Source organism: Pectinophora gossypiella, chromosome Z (genome assembly GCF_024362695.1).
Source record: "Pectinophora gossypiella chromosome Z, ilPecGoss1.1, whole genome shotgun sequence".
Lineage (NCBI taxonomy): Eukaryota > Metazoa > Arthropoda > Insecta > Lepidoptera > Gelechiidae > Pectinophora > Pectinophora gossypiella.
In genome coordinates, this window is record NC_065433.1 from 4,454,369 (window position 1) to 4,474,987 (window position 20,619).

General features: G+C 38.6%; 1 protein-coding gene across 1 annotated transcript; it reads left to right on the forward strand.

Moving 5' to 3' along the window:
• The first annotated feature begins 77 nt into the window (after window positions 1-77).
• LOC126380097 (mitogen-activated protein kinase kinase kinase 12) lies at window positions 78-19,297 on the forward strand. The gene is made up of 9 exons (XM_050029321.1): window positions 78-531; window positions 2,634-2,810; window positions 3,215-3,416; window positions 3,658-3,853; window positions 4,183-4,325; window positions 6,443-6,580; window positions 9,027-9,194; window positions 9,800-9,968; window positions 10,636-19,297. Exons 1-9 carry the CDS (start codon window positions 348-350, stop codon window positions 10,852-10,854), a joined length of 1,596 nt encoding a protein of 531 aa, XP_049885278.1. The 5' UTR covers window positions 78-347; the 3' UTR covers window positions 10,855-19,297.
• Window positions 19,298-20,619: the final 1,322 nt, after the last annotated feature.

The window sequence follows — 20,619 nt, forward strand, 5'->3', positions numbered from 1 at the left end:
ATCAATGATTGTTATACATATAATAAATTATTGCAGTTCTATTGGGTTTTGATTTGTTTTATAGACAGTTATCTGGTAACATAGTATTGCTCCGGACTAGAGTTCAACCGCGTTTCCCTCGTCGTCCTTCCCTCAGGCTCATCCCTATCCCACCCTCCCTCACAATCACATACAACCCCTCATTAAGTTGTTTGCATCGTCGCGGGTTGCTTGCTTTGCAACGTGCTGCGTATTTTTGTGCACCTCTTGTCGAAAATTGTTTTGATGCTTTGTTCAAATTAATTCTCGTGTTAAATGCACAGGCTGTAGATACATTTTGGGTTAGTGTCGTGAATATTGCTGCAAAAATGGATTTAAATGCTCCGGAGGACGATGCCGCTAACGCGTTCAAGGACGCCCTTCAGATCCAAGGCCCTAGCCCAGAAACCTTGGACCAGGATAAGAAAAGTTTATTTTGGACTGCGGGAGTGATGGACTGTTTCTCTACAGTGTTTTCGCTGTTTAGCCGAGCTGATTTGAAGCCTGCGAAAGGTAATTTTTGTTGTTACTTACGTTAGTTACATTGTGTTGTTATGTTAGACAGTATTATGCGTGTATTCCCCAGGCTGCATTCAAGGTCGCTAGCTGCGTTACGAGTACCTATTCGCTTTATTCGTAGAAATAGAATCGTTTTTTCCCAGAAGGGTATAAAACAGTTCTATATAAGTGTTCGGACCCCCGTTTAAATCTTCGTATTAAATCGACGTGTTTACTTTCTGCCGACTTTGGCCAAATCATAATGTGACTTAACACAAGGGATTAAATAATCTTAATGTATTGATTTGCAAACAAAATAAGTATATTTTCAATTTTACAATGAATGATTTTGGATATTATTCGAAATGCGCCGGATATTTGACTCTGATATTAACCATTTAAAACAAAACACTGGGTCAAGGTTATAGTGTCTAATCTTCCGATGACCATCATGCCTTTCTGAGGATGTATCAGTTTAAAACCAATTTTGGTTAAAACGATTTCTACACCCTTATCTTCATAATCTCCTGAGGGATAAGGGAATACTTAAAACAGTTAGATTGTGCTCTCACCTCCTTCATGCCTGAAACAAAAAAACTTATGTCTAAATACACTCTTTTACTCATGAATAAAGAGTCTTTTAAAAATTGTAGTAGGTCATTTATTTTCTAGGACCAAATCCTTGTTTTGGGTGGGTTTACGTTTTCATGACCCCAGGTCTCCCAGACAAAACATTGATGCTCAATACCTTGATTCAAGAGATCCAGAGAAGTGAAGGCTTAAACACCTAAATGTACAGTTTGTGAAGAGTCTGATTTGACATTGAAAATTGAATTGTGAAAAAATTACGACAGTAAAACAACTTTTTGAGATAAATAATTGCTTATTTTTTAAGGTATGGAATGCCTTTCATGCTAAGGAAATATTGTTTTTAACAGCTTTGTATTATTTCAGATTAGTATAAATTAATGTTGTTCACTCTAAAAAAATCTTACCCTCTTTTGTTTTGTGTTATGGGAATATTTACCATCTGTTTAGGTATATTAAATTAGTATATAAGATATATGTTTTTAGGAATTGTTTGTTCATCAAATGCATCTTAGGGCTTCGTTTGAACAGTGGTTGCAAGTTGTCTTTGATTAGTTGTTGGATAACATAAGTGTTTTATAACAAACCCAGAGTCCATAATGACTAATATAATGCAATGTTGTTAGCCAGTTAAGGAAAATGGAGTGTTTATTTATCATTATCATGCACAACATGTAGAATTAAATTGTTACACTGGTGTAAGTATTTCTTAATAAGCAATAGAATAGGGTAGGTAGTTTCCACCTTTTACTAAACAAAATTACTATGGAATTTGTGTGAAAAAGCAACCTGTGACGTCATAGAAAAACATGACAAAATGTTGCACTTATTATTACATTTTACTTTATTGAAATTCACCTTTACATCTGTCTTTATTTAGAGATCTGAATTTCATAACTTATCTTTGACCTAGGAAACTATCCAATTATTAATAATATTTGTTGTTATTGTTGTTGATAGCCATCAGTGTAACAATATTGTAAGCTATGTCAGATTGATTTATTTTATCAAAGGGTAATCAATTATCATTTACAACACATAATTTAATAATGAAAAATTTAGGAAAATTACATAGGTACATAACATACTTTTGCATTACTTGTAACAAAAATATAATGTGGTTTTTAATAACTAGTGGTATGATATCAAGATAGTTTATACTTAGAATATAGATTCCTATATCCCTATGGGGGTGGGCAGAACTCCTAGCTACTACACAACAAGACAACACGAAGCTACTCCGGATACTTTTGTCCTAAATTAAATAAATAGATTCTCTAATAATTTGATTTGAATTTTATTATGGAATGTTGACATTTTTTTTATTCTTTACGCATTGGCTCATAGAGTTAACCGAGTTTTGTTTTCCAAAAGGATTGTTCTTATCCCATTTTCTTATGAAGTATTGGAAATAACTCGTACACAGTCATGTTTATAAATACATAGATAACCCACATACAATACTGCATAGAGGGATCATTGAAATCAATTTTTAAGGATTTACCTTAAGTATGATACTTTTTGAACAGACGGTGACTGGGAGGTCCCGTTTGAATCGATTACGGACCTCGTGTACCTGGGGTCGGGGGCGCAGGGCGTGGTCTTCGGCGGAAACCTTCGCGGTGAAATGGTCGCAGTGAAGAAACTCCGGGACAAGAGCGAAACAAACATCAAGCATCTGCGGAAGCTTAATCATGAGAATATAGGTAGGTTGTAGGCCGAATCGAGTGTGATGCCCTGAAGTGTATGGGGTCATCTTTAGAAGCTACGTGGAAGTGGTGGCGTTTTCCATTTTCTATAAATATGAAATAAATGCCAAGGTGGTTTGGTGTCGTATATCTTTTTCGCTGATCAACCAAACCATGACCAAAGACCAAAGCCATCGTGATCCAAACTTTATATTCATCATGCTAATCGTTGCTGCCTGGGTTGGTAACTAGCACAGACAAAGTTTTAGCTTTTATAAGTTAACGAAGGTCTGTGGAACACTGGCTCTCAGAATAAGGGTTCGCAAGAATCTCAGAATAAACGCCGCCACGACCACAACACGACAACGCGGCCATCCGCAGTATCTCCCGGTTCGTAGCCTCAAATATACCCATCTCCGCAGTCCGTTTCCGCGGAGTTTGTTCACAGCCGCCGTGCTACTGCGTCGTTATGGAGTACTGCCAGTACGGGCCCCTTTTCGAGTTCCTGCATAGTGGAGCGTGCTTCGCCCCAAAGCAGATCCTTAAGTGGGCCAAGGAGGTTGCCTACGGGATGACCTACTTGCACCAACACAAGATCATACATAGAGATCTGAAAAGCCCCAAGTAAGTGTTTGCTTTCGTAACTCTTATGAGCTGTGAATTATTTCGATGTTAATTTCGAGAGATATTTTTGAATGTAGATCTACCTAGTATAAGACTTTAAATAAATTTGATTTGTGGGTTTATTTTTCACTTTGTTCGTGGTCCTCTGATTTTGTAGACATCTGTAACTTTCAACGCGCCAGAGACGAGTTGATCCTGGCATAAACGTAGAGTTAGTTCTAACTTGATGTACATTCTTTAGCATCCTGATCGCTGACAATTTGGTGGTGAAGGTGAGCGACTTTGGTACCAGTCGCGAGTGGAACGACGTGAGTGCCATCATGAGCTTCACTGGCACCGTCGCCTGGATGGCTCCTGAAGTGATCCGCCACGAGCCCTGCAGTGAACGCGTCGACGTCTGGTCCTACGGAGTCGTGCTGTGGGAACTTCTTACCCAGGTAATGTGAGGTATTTGGAACCAGCCTCTCTACAGCGTACAAGTGACAATCAGCGCGGGTTTCGAGAAATAGACATACAACGTTTATCTACATAGACAGAATACCGATATGTCACGTTTACATAGATAAAGAGCATCATGGCGCAGTCAATTTTTACATTTACACGCTTTTTTAACATGATTGGCAACAGACTTATTTAAAGTTGGAAATAGAGTGTTTAACTGAATCCAAAGTAGATTGTAAGAGGAATTCTAGCGAAGATGTGTTTTAATTATACTAGTTAATTAATCTACGACTTCAAGGGGTAATGATGAACACCATTGTAACAGGAGATACCGTACAAGAACTTGGAGACGCACGCGATCATGTGGGGCGTGGGCACGGACACGATCTCTCTGCCCATCCCGACCACGTGCCCAGACAGCCTGCAGCTGCTGCTCAACCAGTGCTGGAACCGGGTGCCGCGCAACCGGTCAGTTCCTGATTTTTCGTTAACTCCATTGACCTCGTATCACTACATAGTATAAAACAAAGTCGCTTTTTCTGTCCCTATATCCCTCATAATCATCATCACCAGCCCATTAACGTCCCCACTGCTGGGGCACGGGCCTTCCCTATGGATGGATAGGGAGATATCCCTATATCCCTATGTACGCTTAAATCTTTAAAACTCCGCAACGGATTTTGATGCGGTTTTTTTTAATAGATAGAGTGATTCAAGAGGAAGGTTTATATGTATAATAACATCCATTAAATAGTGGAGAAATACTGTTATTTTTGAGGTTTTTAATGTGATGTCGTAAATAAAATCATTTTTTATTGCACCCGAGCGAAGCCGGGGCGGGTCGCTGGTAACAAATAGACAAACAGTCTCTGTAAAAAAGTGTCCGCGGCGCATTTTGTCACAAGTGACAGCGTGTAACGACACTGGAAAAATAATATTGCACTTTATTTGAACAGCTTTAATATCTTAATTTGATGGAACGAACTTATACTATCTACATAACTTAATGTATACGTATTTACAAGACGGTTTTGACGCTCTTTTAGGAAAAGCTGCGAGAGTGAGTCGATTTGTTTGTAGTAAGTATGTCAGTGGTTAACTCGTCTTATATAACGTGTCTTATATATTTATTTATTTAAAGTCATTCGAGTTCGAATAAAACGCCTTCCTTGCTGTAAAGAGCAAAGGTCGAAGTTGCATAAATTGCTACTTATCTAAACTGTAGGCGTTTTAATTAGTTCATTTTGTGTTTACGGTTTTCTTATGCTAAGGAAACTATTATACAATTATTATTAATACAAACTTATAACGTTATTAATAACTTCGTTTAGCATAACTATAGTACGAATAGAACTTGATGGATACTGCAAAGCACTGGTAAAGTGTGTTTATGTTACAATGCAAGTACCAGCGTTGCCAGACGTCCCGATTTTTAAATCAAAATTTAATGTCCCGCGCGGGACAGGCTCAGTCCCGCTTTTTGGGAATAACTCGACCGTGCGTGTAACGTACTGAGAAAGCGCGGGTGGATGGCACAGACAAGTGTGGAATGGAAATTTTGATTTTGATTTCCGTTTTTTTATTCAGAAGACGAATAAGACTCAACTATTTAACGATAGGGTAAATCTGATTAAAAATATCATATTTTTATTAAAATAAATTTTCTATGGATATTTTTGCTATCTATTGTCACGTAAACGTAATTTGAACCCAAATTAAAAGATAAATATTCAAAGAATGTTTATATTTTTTTTATGTCCCGCTTTCAACGAAAGAATCCCGCTTTTTTCACTCAAAAAGTTCCAAAAACCCGACCTGGCAAAAAAAAAAAACTGGCAACGCTGACAAGTACCCATGTAAATTAAAAAAAAAAAAAAAAACATGAAGTGACTGGTTTCTTGATGTTTATATTGTTAATGGTTATTAGTGCCGACCCATCGACTTAATTTGACGGGACTAAAATAAGCTCTATCACTTTCTTGCACTTATTGTAAGTAAAGGATGGCATTAGTTTAAGGTTAAGTTTTCTTATCTACTTAGATAAGTAATGGTTAGTATCCTAGGTCAAAGATAAAGTATGTTTGATTACTAAATGAAGACGGGGGTTCAAATGGCCAAATGTCAAATTGCAATGTTGCTTTCTTAGATGAATTGCTTCGATGTGGCCATTTTGACCCCGCAGATCTAAAACTGGCGAAAAACTTTTTATTTTTTCGATTTTACTTTTTCAATCAACGAAAACGTAATAATAAGTCCGACATTTTATCATGTTTGTCTGTGACGTCACAGTGTGCATTTTCATAAAAATTCCATAGTAATTTTGTGTTTTGACGTTTAGTAAAAAGTAACTGGATTTACTACTTGGAAACTACCCTATTCATTTTTTAGAAGTGATTTATTGTAGATTTGTCTCTATTTACTATCATCATCATCCGTACGACGCGACGCCCACTGCTGGGCATAGGCCTCCCCCAAGGCTCTCCACGACGATCGGTCCATTTACTATACCCTGTACAAAAGTAACTGATTTGGCTAGTTGGGAACTAGCTTATTGCTGCCGAATCTGATTTGACGTTTTGAATCAGGCCGCCGTTCAAAATCATCGCGGCGCACCTGGAGATAGCTGGTGAGGAGTTGAGCTCCATCAAGGCTGATTGCTTCAGCGCCACGCAGACCACGTGGCGCAAGGAGGTGCAGGACGGCATGGACAAATTCTATGTCAGGTATGATATCGTACCCATCATCCCCCTAGTATTATCCCGTTTCTCACAGGGTCCGCTTACCTAACCTGCGATTTGACAGGTCCGGTTTTTTACAGAAGCGACTGCCTGTCTGACCTTCTCACGTACCTCCGAAAATACATTTTCCGGGAATGTGGGTTTCCTCACGATGGTTTCCTTCATGGCTGAGCACGTGATAATCATGGCCCAAACATGAATTTGAAAACAAATTCGACAATCATTGGTTTAGGCCTGTGCTGGATTCGAACCTGCGACCTCAAAGTGAGAGGCAAACGTTCTACCAACTGGGTTAGCACGGCTCTATGCTATGGTACTCGATAAGTGGATTAATCAATACCCCTTCGACATGATTGATTGAAGGCCTGCACTATGCAAGTATACGTCTGTGACCCAGAAATTCTGTTACGGGTGACATAAAAATTCAATTCAATTGAATTCTTTATTCATAATAAACATTACACGTCAACAAATATTTCGATGAGTAGGTACACATTATATAGATTACTTTACAATATTTCAATATTACATCACAATAAAATCATAACAATATACAAATTACATCGCTATATTGTCGTCATCCAAATTTTATATTATTGAGAAACTCTGTTAAGTCATAATGGGCTTTATGAACTAAATAATGTTTTAATTTATTTCCAAAGCATGCGTAAATAAATGTAAAGGTTTCGCTTCGAGAAACAGTTTTTAAACGTATATAAGATCGCGCCTATAACCCGTTGGGGGTAGGCGAAAGACCACGGAATAACATTTATTACGATCTTGACACACCACTTTCGCATCTTCCACTCTCATCACTGTCTGATAAGGGGGGCTAAAATGGCCACATCGAAGCAATTCGTCTAAGAGACCCCCCACACTAGCGTCTTTCGAGCGTCGTCGTCGTGCCAGCGTCCGCGGAACGTCCACGCGACGTCGACGCCGCGGCGACGCGACGCCAGCGCTGGCCGGCTGCCGAACGCCGAGCGTGCGCGGCGCTGGCGTCGCGTAGCCGCGGCGTCAGTTCAACGTTTTTTGCGAACAAGTACAATGCACAACGCAATTGATTTGATTTGTAATTCTATTTGATTTGATTTGTATTTTGATTTGTAATTCTATTAATCAATCTGTGATTTAGTTTCTTGTAAGTTTTCTAAATAAAAACAATTCTTTTTCGTGATTTAAAGATTGCGTTTTTACTTACCTCAATGTAATAATAAGCCTTTCTTCAGGTGACGCAGAAATCCTCAAATGGGTATCTTGATATTTTATATCGTTCTGTATCAATTGTAATAGTTCGTCAAATATTCGTTTTGGCATCCGTAAATAATCATAAAAGTGTTTTTTATTATTTTTTATATGTTGACAATACAATACGAAATAATCGCTTTCCTGAACTCTAGCACTACACAGAGGATGTTCCCAATGTTGACGACGATGTTTCCTTTTTCGTTTGCGTAATTTTTGGATCAGTAATATCAACACAACAGCAGTGTTTCTTCGTCGGAATCCATTTTCACACTGATTGTACGCGACAGGAGCCGCGGTTACGCGACGCTAGCGCAGCGCACGCTGGGCGTTCGGCCGCCGGCCAGCGCTGGCGTCGCGTCGCCGCGGCGTCGACGTCGCGTGGACGTTCCGCGGACGCTGGCACGACGACGACGCTCGAAAGACGCTAGTGTGGGGGGTCTCTAAGAAAGCAATTTGCTATTTGACATTTGTTTGCATTGCGCACTTACTTTTATATGCGCAAATGTAAAATTGATGAATTGCTTCGATGTGACTATTTAACCCCTCAGTTTTTTTTTCTTTACGTAACTTAAACATTAACATTAAGTCGTTGATCCCTTTTACTTATTGATGTAAGTACGTAGTTGCTATGCCGCCATGACAGGGGCCTTTGGTACCATGGTTGCTGATGTTGGTAATCCACTTCACAACCCACAAGATAGAAGAAGAAAAACATGAATAGACTACACGTCCCACTGGGCACAAGCGTCCCCTCAATCAACCGGAAGGGATATGGAGCATACTCCACCACACTGTTCTGCGGAGCCGGCGGGACAATCGTTTCTTTTTAACTAAAAATACTTATCCACCTCCTTTTAGGCATGAGCAGCTCAATACAGACAGACCCTAACACACTTAGACACAATCAATTTCCTTAACTGAACAACCCTTCCGCACATAAGAGCGAGCACCTTCAACACTGACTCTCAAGTACAAACCGTAAACACCAAGCACAATCAATTTCCTTAACTTAAAATAATGATACTCAAGCACAGACCCTAACACACCTAGACACAATCAATTTTCTTAACTGAAAAAACCCTTCCGCACATAAGAGCTAGCGGCTTCAATAATGATACTCAAGCACAGACCCTAACACACCTAGACACAAATTTCTGGACTAATAAATCCCTTTCGCCCGTAGGAGCGAGCAGCCTCAGTCGGAGACTAACAGTCAGCGTCGCGAAGAACTGAAGCACGCGCGTGACGTGCGTCAAGTTTACGAACAACAGCTGACGCGGGCCAACGAACTCTACATGGAGGTGTGTGCCGTGCGCTTACAGCTCGAGCAGAAGGAACGCGCTCTTGCCGAGTGAGTCATATTTTTTTATATATCAAATTTGGTCTTGATATTGATACCATTCTGCCTCTTAAAAGACACAATCAATTTTCATAAACTAAAAATACCTTTTTGCCTGTAGGAGCGAGCAGCCTCAATATTGACATTCAAGCACAGACCCTAACACACCTAGACACAATCAATTTTCTTAACTGAACAACCCTTCCGCCCATAAGAGCGAACACCTTCAATACTGACTCTCAAGCACAAACCCTAACACACCTAGACGGTGAATCATATCGACGTCTGTAATGGGTCAACTGTATTTAAGAAAACTGCACTTAAGATTCTCACTACTACCTCATTGTAACTCATTGTTACAACTCCGGTACCACCGTAGTATCATGATACTACGCATGAATTTATGATCATTGCCAGTGCATGCACCTACCCAGGTACTGGGAAGCTACAGTAGTTTTAGCCGGATGAGATGTTCCTTATGTAAAAAATGTCGACTTAAAGTGTAACTATGTTACCTACTGAATAAAGATATTTTTGAATTTGACCGTAAAGTATCCGGCGTTAATCACTAGCACAGCGTAACCGGCCCTTATTTTAAAAGGCGCAATTTTCCACAGACGCGAGAAAGCACTGAAAGCGTGCCGTTGCGGCGTCCGTAAGGGCCTCAAGTACTACAATCGGCAGACGTCGTCGTCCTCCGACGGTGTGAAGGGCCCTCTCTGCCTGCAGGCTCTTGCGGAGGCCTCACACCGCCGCCGCAACAAGAAGAAGCCGGAGCCTGCTCAGGTAAACACAAACCGACACACACGCACGAACGCACACACCCACACATACACATACAACCCTGGGTTATTATTGAGCCGCCATACCCTGACGTAACTCAAGTAACGACTACGTACTTACATCAGTAAGTAGTAACGGGGACCAACGGCTTAACGTGCCTTCCGAAGCACGGATCATTTTACTTCTGGACAATCAGGTGATCAGCCTGCAATGTCCTAACCAAACTAGGGATCACAAAAGTGATTTGTCCCCACCGGGATTTGATCAAGGAACCTCCGGATCGTGAGCAGAACGCTCAACCACTGAACCACGAATGCCGTTAACATAACACATAACATATCATCACGCCTGTATCCCCGAAGGACAAACAAATTCTAGAAACGCCGATTTGGGTACCCACTTCGGTCCGTAAGGAGCGCGCGCGGATTGTTTTTCTCGCTTGCACGCACGGTGTAAGGCTGCATCTGCGTAAGAAAGAATGACTATTTTGTATTGAGTGGCACAAAAAATGACGTTCACTACTTGTTTCATTACAAATGCTTTTCGTTCCAATTCATATTTTAAAAACAAATAAAGGACTTACTTTAAAATTTTCATTTTAAGTTTTCGAGCATTGTCCAATTAGCTTAATTACCACTACCCAAAAATACGAGTTTCATTTGTCCATCAGGTGGTGGTAAACTTCGTGGAGAATAAGCCTGACGAGGCTCAGAACGTGACGGTGTCCGTCGACGACGGCACCTGCGAGTGTGAGGGAGACAACAATAACATTGACACCGTCGTCCTCAAAGAGACGGTCGTCGAAAAGAACGGCAACATCGACGTCCTCGACACACAGATAGAGAAAGCCTACAATGACAACTATATACCCGATGTCGCTCAAGTCTAAAGCTGGTGGGTATAAAATATGTCTACAGGGAACAGCGGGAAGAGCTGCGAAGGCCGCGCCATCTTGTTTCACTACGCAACTTCTATGCTTTGTAGATATCTGAAGCTCAAGTTTAGTTCAAAACCCTTACTTTTACTCGTTTGGCCGGCTGAAGACCAGATTTTATAGTTTTACTTTTTTATCTTGAGCCATCGCATTCACATCACATTTAGGGTGGAAGTAATAAACTAATCTTAGCTGAGACTGCCCGCTAGACCATGCTCAAGTCCATGTTTTTATATAAGAACTGTCACATTGGCATGATTTTTAAGGCAGTCTCGAAGTTGAGATTCGTTTATTATTACCACTCTCAGATGGCGCGGCAGCTTTGTGTAACTTAGATTCTTATTAAAATGTAAATTATATATTATTCGTAGTAAATTGAATGATGTCTTTAGTCTTTAGGGCCTTAGAGAGACCCACGTGTGACATAGACAGTAGGGATCGAAATTATGTACCATCTTGTGTAAGAATTCACACAGACAGAATTAGATTTATGCATAAGTCAAACTTGGAGAGTGATGCTCCATGCCTGCGATGGGAGATTAAAAAGGGAAGGATCTCTGTATATAACGATCTCATTTTAATTTTACGACACCCTTAGCGGTATCCCCAGACCAATGTTGACGGATCAGTGTCGAAACCATTCCCGTGATTTCCCACTCTATTATGCATGTTAAATGTGAAAAAATATATTTAAAAAAATACAAAAATAAGCCGCTTCGCTGTTAAAATTGACCATTCGGGATGCTAGTCGTACTTCGGACAGGCAGACCTCGCCATGTTTCGTACGTGTAATGTACTTGGCGGTTTTGTCGAGTCTTCAGCACGGCCGTAGCATGGAAAACGGACACTTTTAGTGGCATCGTGTGTATGTGTTTAATGTTGAGAACTCAAGGGTCAACCCCTGGCTTGCTATGCAGCAAATCGATTGGGAAATACAGCAGGATTTACTGTAGAGAATAAATGTTTTAGATCAAAGTTTAATTATATTTAAGATATATAAGGTGGTATTTATCTTATTGGATCTGAGCGGCAGGTGATTGCGCGCAGGAATATAGGGTACACATAGGTGAGATAGTTGAAGTGTATTAAGGTAAGCATACTTTTTCTCGAATCAATGCAGTGATGGTGATGCAACAGGATAGATACCGTTACATGTTAAGTGTCTGTCAATTTTAAGCATTTTATCCGGAACGATCCTTTCCTTAGATGTTTAACGTGTATTCGATATAGTAGGGTTGTACCTTACCCAGTCTAATGACGTTCCGGTATCACTTTAGTGTGTGCGTGTGTGTGTTTTAACTTAGGCCAATCTTAGCGAATACTTACCTTCTCAATACGTGATGTCTATTTTGCACTCGAATTCTACCGCTTTGATAAAAAGTCGATATTGTTAGTAATATATTATGTTTTATACATTAAAAAGAGAGATAATGAACATGTGTCTGGAAAAAACCGCAATTTATTATTTTCATACTTGATTTGATTAGTATATTTTGCAACAGGGTTAAGTAAAGTTAAGACATTTTATTTTTAAGCTCTACTTATTTTTTTTATAACGGTTCAGAAAAGTTTTCGCTGGTATCGAAGTTTGTTTTAAATAAAATGTAATATTACGTTTACATTTCTGGCGATTGGCCCTAGTTCATAAATAATTATAATCTCGTCGAAATCTCCTATAGTGTTTTAGAAAATTAATATAAATTAGGAAATTTCGAATATATTAAAAGGAAAAATCTAATACTTACATAAAAAATTGGATTTGTTTTAGCTGGCCTAAAACTATCGAAAAATATTTTTCTTTTACTTTTATTTAAGTGATTATTTTTTAAAATACACTGGTGGGCAAAAACAATGAATCAAATTCTAGTTTTTTAGTAACTGTTTAATTATGCCATAAGGAGAAAGGAAAAGTATCCAGAGTCAAAAATAAAAGAACGCAATATGACAAATAATAATTTTAATAAACCTTGATTCCAAGTTTTTGTCCACCAGTGCAGTTAGTGGTTGTGAACTTTTATTTCGTAATTTCAAATTGTAGATATTTGTTTCCGAATAGTTTGTTTCACTCAACAATAATTTATAACTTTGGGAACAAGTCGACTTGTATGGTTGAGTGGGGTGTTTAGGGTAAACGCAGCAATCGCTGAAAGTCAAACCGAATTTGTGTACAGAACTACAGACCGATGCTAGGCCGTCATAAGGCGCCCGCGCATGGTAATTTATCCTATCCTCGCTCTGCTATGTAAACTTAGCTTTTCTACCCCACTTTTGTATGTGATTGTCTGTCGATTGCCTGACAAAATATTATAAAAAAAGTAAATTTAAAACTATTTTCAAAAATCATATTTTTATACTTTAAACATATTTTTTGCTGCGCGGTTAGACGTGGTTGGCATGGGAAAGAAAATTATTGTTATTTTTATGTCGCTAGATTTCGATGATAAGTTGAAATTGTCAATTGATCTCCCGGGAGAATTGCTATGCAATTGTATCTCAAGAATTCACTATTTCTACTGCGGAGGTTTTGAAATGCCGAAGCAAAAGATACGTTTTTATGTCGCTATTTGATATTCACGCAAATCAATCATGTTTATTGTGTCTCATGGTGGTAGATAAAACAGAAAACATTATTTTATAAAGAACAAGAGCTTATATTTGGATTCTTACTATTTACATGTATGTCCTTTTTGTTACTTAACAGCATTTTAAGATTTTTATAATTTTATTTTATAAGTACGGGTCGAACCAGTGCTAGTGTTAATGCTTTGTTTTTTTAAATATTACTTACTTTTATTTATTTGTTTTTTTTTTGGGAGTTTATAGACTGCACAGAGTCTGAGTTTTCGAGTAAATATACTATTTCTAATCTATCTAATGTAATTAATGGTCGTTGGTGACCTTAATCGTTGTGCATTTCACAACGCAGCCGAATAGTTGAAAAATCTTTCTCACTATTATATATCTTTGGGATCACCGAAATTTTTATTACTTTTATTTTTAAGAAAAAATAAACGTATTTGAATACGAATGGCCGGTCATATCTGAAAAAAAGACTCTGATTTTTTACCATACAAATTAGAGATGTGCCCACTATGGTTTTGCCGACTAACCGGCTGGCTGGGAAAACCGACTGGTCTGGAAGAATGCTGTTTCTGAACTTGATAATGCACATGAAATTATAAAGCATGTGGCTACATAACACGTTCAACTGAAAATTAGATATCGGCCACACACGCAATTGTATTTTTTCATAAACACATTGGAATTTATGTACATAGATACACTAAAAAAAAAAAACAATCTGAAAGGCCTCCCGTTGGATTTTCCGATTTTCTTTACTGTCCCACATATCGTCGCTGACGCCCTGAACTGAAGTATTTGCAATTTTTGCCGAAACTGATTTGCACCTTTTGCAATTGTCAATACGACACAAATCACTAGCAAAAAAATACAGATACGTCAGTTAGCAAAGTCAGACACGATATGGGACATGCACGTATGAGTTTCTTTATTGCCTCATATGCGGTTCATACACAGTGCACGTGTTATTGACTGATGTTTGTAACATACAATAACGACTATTTAATGCGAAATAGGTATAATTCTTATACTTTCGTGTTGATTATTGCGATTCTTGCAAATATTATTTAAATTAAAATTAGCTGTGTTCTTATTTCAAGCATTTTCTGAGTTTTGAAGCAGACATGTTGTCGGCCATTTTGCCGACTAGTGACAGACTAGCCTTTCCCGACTAGTCGGCACATCTCTAATAAAAATAAACACTAGGTTTATTATCAAAATCAATTATACGCGCTAAAATTACTTATTCTTGGTTTAACAGCAAAATATCGCGTACAATTTATAGACCATAACATAAACTACTGGGAACAGGCCTCCACTCAATCAACTGGAGGGAGTATAGAGCGTACTCCACCACGCTGCTCCACTGCGCGTTGATGGAGGTGTTTTACGGCTAATAGCTGGAACCAACTGCTTAAGGCGCCCTCCGAAGTACGTAATCATCGTAATTTTTTGCACAATCAGGTGATTCACCCTTGCAAAGTCCATACCGAACAAAGGACGACACAATGTGATTTCGACAATGTCCCCATCCGGAATCGAACCCGGACCTCAGATCGTGAGCCAGGCCTTCTAACCACTACACCACAGGGGCTGTATATAGATTATTTAGTTAGTGGTGTGCACAGAAACTTCACGAGTTAATCCCACCCACTCCATTCCATCTACGGACAACTAGACGTCGGGAGGTCAATCAAACAATCAATCAATCAAATACACTTTATTGCACAGAACTAAAATTTCAACAATCAGACAATTAGAGAGGTATTTTATCCTTATGTTGTGGATATATCACCAATCCGCACTCAACGTTTTGCCTCTTCCTTTTTGATGCGAACGACAAAGGACTGGAACTGTCTGCCGCCTGGGAGTCTTCAAGGCTAGAGTGAATAGGCATTTGCTAGGTAAGCGTGATCCACCCTCGGTGAGATTGCGGTCAAACGCGAGCCGGGGAATTTAAAAAAAGTTTAGTCAGTAGTCAGGTAAAAGTAAGATGATCCGTGCTTCAGAAGGCCGTTGGTCACAGTTATTACTTACTGATGTAAGTACGTAGTCGTTACATGAGTCATGTCAGGGGCCTATGGCGGCTCAGTAATAATAATAATAATAATAATATCGTTTATTTCAGATTTAAAAATCCATACATTAAAAAAAGATACCACAAAGAATACATACAATTAAAATATTAAAAATCTAATTCAAATTACAAAATAAACAACTTAAAAATCAATAAATAAAAACAAAGTGGTTCTATGCGGTATGGCGGCCTATCCACACCTTAAGAAAAGACGAGTCCCACCGGTCCACCAACGCCCTCAGGATGCCGTTAGGGCTGTCGCGCGTCCTCGCTAGAAAGGAAGCGCATCGCTTTCTAATAATGGCTGCAAAGCCGTCAATATGCGCTTCCGCGAACATTCCCGACGCACTACAACGCAGCGGCAGTCCCATCAGGACCCTGAACGCGTTGTTGTATTGGACGCGCAGATCGCCGTATGCCCGTCGCGTACAGTCAGCCCACAGGCTGCACGTGTAGAAGCTCTGACAAAACGCCTTGAAAAGCGTTACTTTTACTGGAGAACTACATCGCGCGGTAATAACCCTGACAGCAGGGTTGGTGGGGTTGGTAATCCACCTCACAACCCACACGATAGAAGAAGATTAACTCATGCATTCCTAAATGAGTAGGTAGGACGTAATCAGAACACAACTTCCAGACGTATTTTTCGTGTTCGTTAGTTTATGTCTGTATTACAATCATCAAATTAATTCCTTCAAATATTTTTCCTCTCAGACGAGGTTCGCGCCCAACTGGGCACTCTCAGGCCTGTTGTCTTAAACGTTGTACCTTTATTTTATTGAAATTTCTCCTGTTCCTGACGTAGTACAGTGTCGGTGTCCCAACTGAATCCCTTCCGTGCACTTTCATAACTAAGTTTTGTTAACTGGTTAAGAAAAACCCTTTTTTATTATTGTTTTCACACGTGGTAGAAGAATTCTATTTCGGGTAGTATATCGTCAGGGCCGAGTTTACTAACTATTGTCTCGAATCTATTTATTACAACACGACGATTCCAATCTAGTTACCACTTGGAACCGCATTGGGACCACTTGGAAGTTGGACACGTGTAGTACCATAATGTACGCTTCTCGTAATTGAAATATACAACTTCTATCGTGTGGGTTGTTAGGTGAATTACCAACCTCATCAACCCTGGTGTCAGGGTTACTATTGAGTCGCGAAAGGCCCCTGACATGGCTCATGTAACGACTACTTACGTACAGTAAGTAGTAACCGGGATCCACGGCTTAACGTGCCCTCCGAAGCATAGATCGTATTGCTTTCAGACAATCAGCTGATCAAACTGTAATGTCTTAACCACGAAAATATTTTTGTGGCATGTCTCCACCGGGATTTGAACCCGGAAACGCTCAACCACCGGACCACAGAGGCCGTCTACAAATATACAATAAAGTAATTTGAATAAATAAAAAAGAGTTTTGTTTCACCAATTAATTATAGTCAAAAATACCGAAATGTTTTAAAGATCTACCTATTTTTCATTACTTTTCCACCTAGTTTTCACAGTTACAGCTCAACTAAGTATATGAAATTTTCATCTTGTTTCCTTTTTATTTATGTATTTAAAAAGAATGTTACCTACAATTTGTTATTCACTATTTTATTCGGTTTATTGGCATTTATTTCACACCCTCAATATAGTGATTTGGGCATGGTTGGTAGGTATAGGTACCTACAAAAAATGTTCACGATTTTACTAGTTAACTATTAACAGACAGAATTTAAAAAAGCTTTTTATTGTGTTTATTAAAAGTAAGTTTGTCTTTCTTCGTCGAGATATTTAATATTTATCTTTTTGATCATTTGTAACTAGTTCTTATAATTAAGTTGTCGATAATATCTGTACAGTCATGAGCATTACCCAGTACCTACTTTAGAACCCTGTCGCACTAACTTATTTGACATTTAATGAGACTTACAGTTCAATTTGTCAAAAAAGTTAATGTGACATGGTATCAAAGTGTGCATATTAGTACTAGTGACCGTACCTACCGAATTCATTGAGCCATATGAAAATTGTATTCGTTTACATAGGTACGCTTTTCACAGTATCGCCGAATATGTATACAGGGTGTTAGTGACATCGTAACGAAAACTTTGAGGGGTGGTTCAGGCCATGATTCTGTGTTGATATCAAGTAGAAATTTCCGTCGCAAAAGTATGGATTGGAAAATAATTAAAAAGAAAAGAAAAATTTTCATGAATTTTTTGACACGAAATTCCACTTGATATCAACTCAGAATCATGGTCTGAACCATCCCCCTCAGTATTCGTTACGGTGTCACTAACACCCATACCTACTTATATGGCTACCGTATGTACTTGTACGGGGTGTAAGTGTCATCGTAACGAATACTGAGAGGGATGATTCATCTGATTATTCTGAGTTAATATCAAGTGGAATTTTCCATCGCAAAAGTATAGAATTGAAAATATTTATAAAAAATTAAAAAAAATCATGAATTTTGCGAGGGAAAATTCCACTTGACTTTAACTCAGAATCATGGTCTGAATCAACCCCCTCAGTATTCGTTACGATGTCACTAACACCCAGTATATTCCGTTTATGTACATTCCACTAAATATACGTATATTTTACGGAATCATCCACGTTGTTGTGATTTTGCGATATTTTAAAAAAAGACAGTTTGTGATTTTGCGATAATTTGTTGCGCTGCGTTATACCAAACGTATACGAAGATGTGTTTGTAAAGATCCAATAGAATACGGTAGTTTCCAACCAGTGAAATCAGTTGCTTTTTACTAAACGTCAAAACACGAAATTACTATGAAAAAGCAACCAGTGACGTCATAGAAAAACGACTTATTACGTTATTCTTGTTTAAAATTCATAAATAAATTAAATAGAAAAAAAAAAACATTTTATTTTTTAGTTTTGGAAGTGTCTTTATTTAGTAATCAGAATTTCATCATTTATCTTGAACCTAGTACACGACTTAATTTTCGGAAATCGCAACAAAAAATAAAAAGGTAAATAGAAAAAAGGAAAAGCTTTTGGCACTTTTAGATCTGTCTTTATTTAGTAATCAGAATTTCATAATTTATCTTTGATCTAGGAAACTACCCAATTCTCATTTACCTAGCCACGGTCAGTGCAGTTTGGTGGAAACACAGCCTTAATATAGTATTAATTTGTTTAATTTTTGACGTGACTTGTATTTGCCGCAATGAGGGACATTCCAGGCTAAGTCCCCCAAAAACAAAGATGGTGTTGTACAGATTTAACGTGGTACCTATTTTTTTCATTGCTCGAGTACATAATCTAACGACAGAAGCATTATAAAAAATATTATTGCTTGGATCTAATATGGTATAGAATTAGTTGCTACCTACATTTGCTTCTCTTTATTTTGATCAGAATAATAATTGACGGAAGATGTGTTGTGTTTGGGAGTAATAACAAGGGTCATCATTTATACCCATAAAAAAATATAAAAGATGATAAGTCTGTCAGTGAAATTAGGAGGTTAAACGAAGCCAGGTCTGTACAGCGTCATCTATATCTATTTTAAGGGACTCAGCCTGAAAAGTCCCTCATTGGCATTAACTACTTGGCCGGACAAGTGGGGAGCACTGAGGGCTCAATATCTTAAGTTGTATTCCGGCCCTGGATTTGTGTATGAATAGTCTAGCCTAACGGCTCTAGTCGCGGTCAGATCTGTGAGATGTACTTGAATAAGTAATTTGGATTTATGAAATTAAATAAAGTGAACACCATTGGCTGTACTGTTTTATTTACTACCTTCCTGCTTCTCGCATTTGAATGATTCATGTTTGAGCATAGTTAATTTTCACTCGAATGCGGAGCGGAATGATCTTTCGAATACATGTAGTAAACATAGAAATATTTTTCTCTACGAAGTAGCAAGTCCGTTCTTTTATTTAGTGCAATAAAAAAATTGTTAGGTACTTGTTCGATACATCATCATTACCAGCCCATTAACGTCCCCACTGCTGGGGCACGGGCCTTCCCTATGGATGGATAGGGAGATCGGGCCTTAAATCACCACGCGGGCCCAATGCGGATTGGTGGTTATTAACGACTGCTAATGCAGCCGGGACCAACGGCTTAACGTGCCTTCCGAAGCACGGAGGAGCTCGAGATTAAAACATTTTTTTTGTGGTCACCCATCCCATGACCGGCCTTTGCGAAAGTTGCTTAACTTCAACAATCGCAGACCGAGCGCGTTTACCGCTGCGCCACCGAGCTCCTATTATCATATTTGAACACAAATAAAATATAAATGTATTTTATAAATTAATATACTTAATGTGTATTAATATACTTAATGTTGCAGTTTCTTGTCATTTCTTCTCCTCAGCCATAACACCTTGCGAAATGATGTAAATTCAAAAATGTTACATTGACCTTCAACAAGTTTATCCATGATAATTACGTTGAATAAATGATTCTGATTTGATTTGTATCCGAACGACTAACACCACGATGGCGCCAATTTTTTAATGTAGTTGGAATGTGTGGATTGATTAGTTTCACCACTCGTAGACTGTAGTAAAGAAACGCTGATTGTTTTGCCATTTCGCTTAATAATTCACTTTAAGTAGGTAATTACAAAGGTTACAAACACGTCCGACGTAGTTTTTAGAACCTTTTTTTGTAAAAGGTATTTTTATGTTGCAATTGTCAACAATTGGTTAAATAAGTAATAATAAATAGCTAGATCCACTACCAAGTTTTTCTTCTGTAACGCACATTTCTTGCAGGAGACGACAGACTTCTTCACGCATTGGTTTGGAAACTTGAAGATCGGATTTTCTAATTTTTTTTAGTTCGTACTGTTTCATATTGCATTGCGAAATATGCAGAGACTGCATATACGCCGACGCGACGTGAAAACCCAACCGCATTGCGTGGGTGGAAGCCCGTAGCCTCGTCACCGGCCATGCAACAGGTAAGGTCAAGTATAGTTGATACTTATTGCTGTTGCAGTTTATTGTCATTTCTTCTCATCCATAACACGTAGATTCATAAATGTTAAGTTGACCTTCACCAAGTTTATATATGATAATAATTTATA

What these genes read in the sequence shown, in the direction of transcription:
- LOC126380097 (XM_050029321.1), top strand. Translation starts at nt 348, where the DNA reads ATGGATTTAAATGCTCCGGAGGACGATGCCGCTAACGCGTTCAAGGAC. An exon ending in TGATTTGAAGCCTGCGAAAG is followed by an intron (nt 532 to 2,633) that starts GTAATTTTTGTT and finishes CTTTTTGAACAG; the next exon opens with ACGGTGACTGGGAGGTCCCG. An exon ending in ATGGACAAATTCTATGTCAG is followed by an intron (nt 6,581 to 9,026) that starts GTATGATATCGT and finishes TTTCGCCCGTAG; the next exon opens with GAGCGAGCAGCCTCAGTCGG.